The following is a 956-nucleotide window of genomic DNA, read 5'->3' on the forward strand; positions in this document are numbered from 1 at the left end:
CGAGCACCGGGACCCGGGAGAGAAGGGTTCCGCTAGGACCGGGGTGCCGAAGGAGCCGGGGCCGTGTGCGTGGGCCTTTCCCGCACGCTCTCGCCGCCTCCGCCACCCTTCTCAGGTCGCTCCCCGCTTCTCCCCACCCTCCGAGGGACGTTGGTACATTCCCAGTGACTCCGAGAGCTTAAAAAGGGCCCGGGGAGGCTGAACCTAGCAGGTTTGGTCCAGATTTGTGTGCGCGGCCCGTACTCTGATCCGCCACGGTGGGTATCTTGGCGGGGGTTTCTTTACGCTGTGGCACTCGTGCATTTGGGGGCTTCGTGGCTGTGTGTAACTGTCTGGCTAGCAGCTAGGAACTCTCACCCCCGGCTCCTCGGCTCACTCAGCTCCTCCGTCGCAGCCCAGCAGCGAGACGCGCGCCGCCAGTCCGCAAGGGATGGAGCGGACCGAGGTGCTAAAGCCACGCACCCTGGCCGATCTGATCCGCATCCTGCACCAGCTCTTCGCCGGCGAGGAGGTCAATGTGGAGGAGGTGCAGGCCGTCTTGGAAGCCTACGAGAGCAGCCCCGCCGAGTGGGCAGTGTACGCCAAGTTCGACCAGTACAGGTGAGCGTGCTTTCGCCCTGATCGCCGAGACTCTCCGGCGCCGACCCTTGAGTCCGAGCGGGCGCCGGCGCGGGCTTGTGGGGAGCGGGTCTTGACTCCCGGAGAGCGCGGGCCGCCCGGCGCCTGCAGCGCCCACCCTCCCAGTGCTCCCGGCCGTCTCCCGCACCCCAGCGCCGCGCCTCCTCGCCCGCGAACACCGGGGCGGGCGTTCGGTGCTTTGGGCCGAAGGCGTGTCCCACTGGCAGGAGACTGCGTCAGGCTCCCAGAGGGGAGGCCACCGAGCGGTGCAAGTTTTCTGTTCTTTTCTTGTTGATCAATCCCTCGGCTTCCGAACGGCCACTCCTTCTGCCACCCGC

At 67.3% G+C, this 956-nt stretch overlaps 1 protein-coding gene across 1 annotated transcript in view; it reads left to right on the top strand.

Moving 5' to 3' along the window:
* Positions 1 to 956, top strand: part of CDO1 (cysteine dioxygenase type 1) — a 12,557-nt gene continuing 11,601 nt past the window's right edge. Inside the window, exon 1 of the mRNA XM_027099792.1 lies at positions 1 to 600. Coding sequence (XP_026955593.1) covers positions 431 to 600 — 170 coding nt within the window. The 5' untranslated portion in view covers positions 1 to 430. The remainder of the gene's footprint in view (positions 601 to 956) is intronic.

The sequence above is a fragment of the Aethalodelphis obliquidens genome, unplaced genomic scaffold (genome assembly GCF_003676395.1).
Source record: "Aethalodelphis obliquidens isolate GAN/ISIS:26980383/991018 unplaced genomic scaffold, ASM367639v1 scaffold4, whole genome shotgun sequence".
Taxonomy (NCBI): domain Eukaryota; kingdom Metazoa; phylum Chordata; class Mammalia; order Artiodactyla; family Delphinidae; genus Aethalodelphis; species Aethalodelphis obliquidens.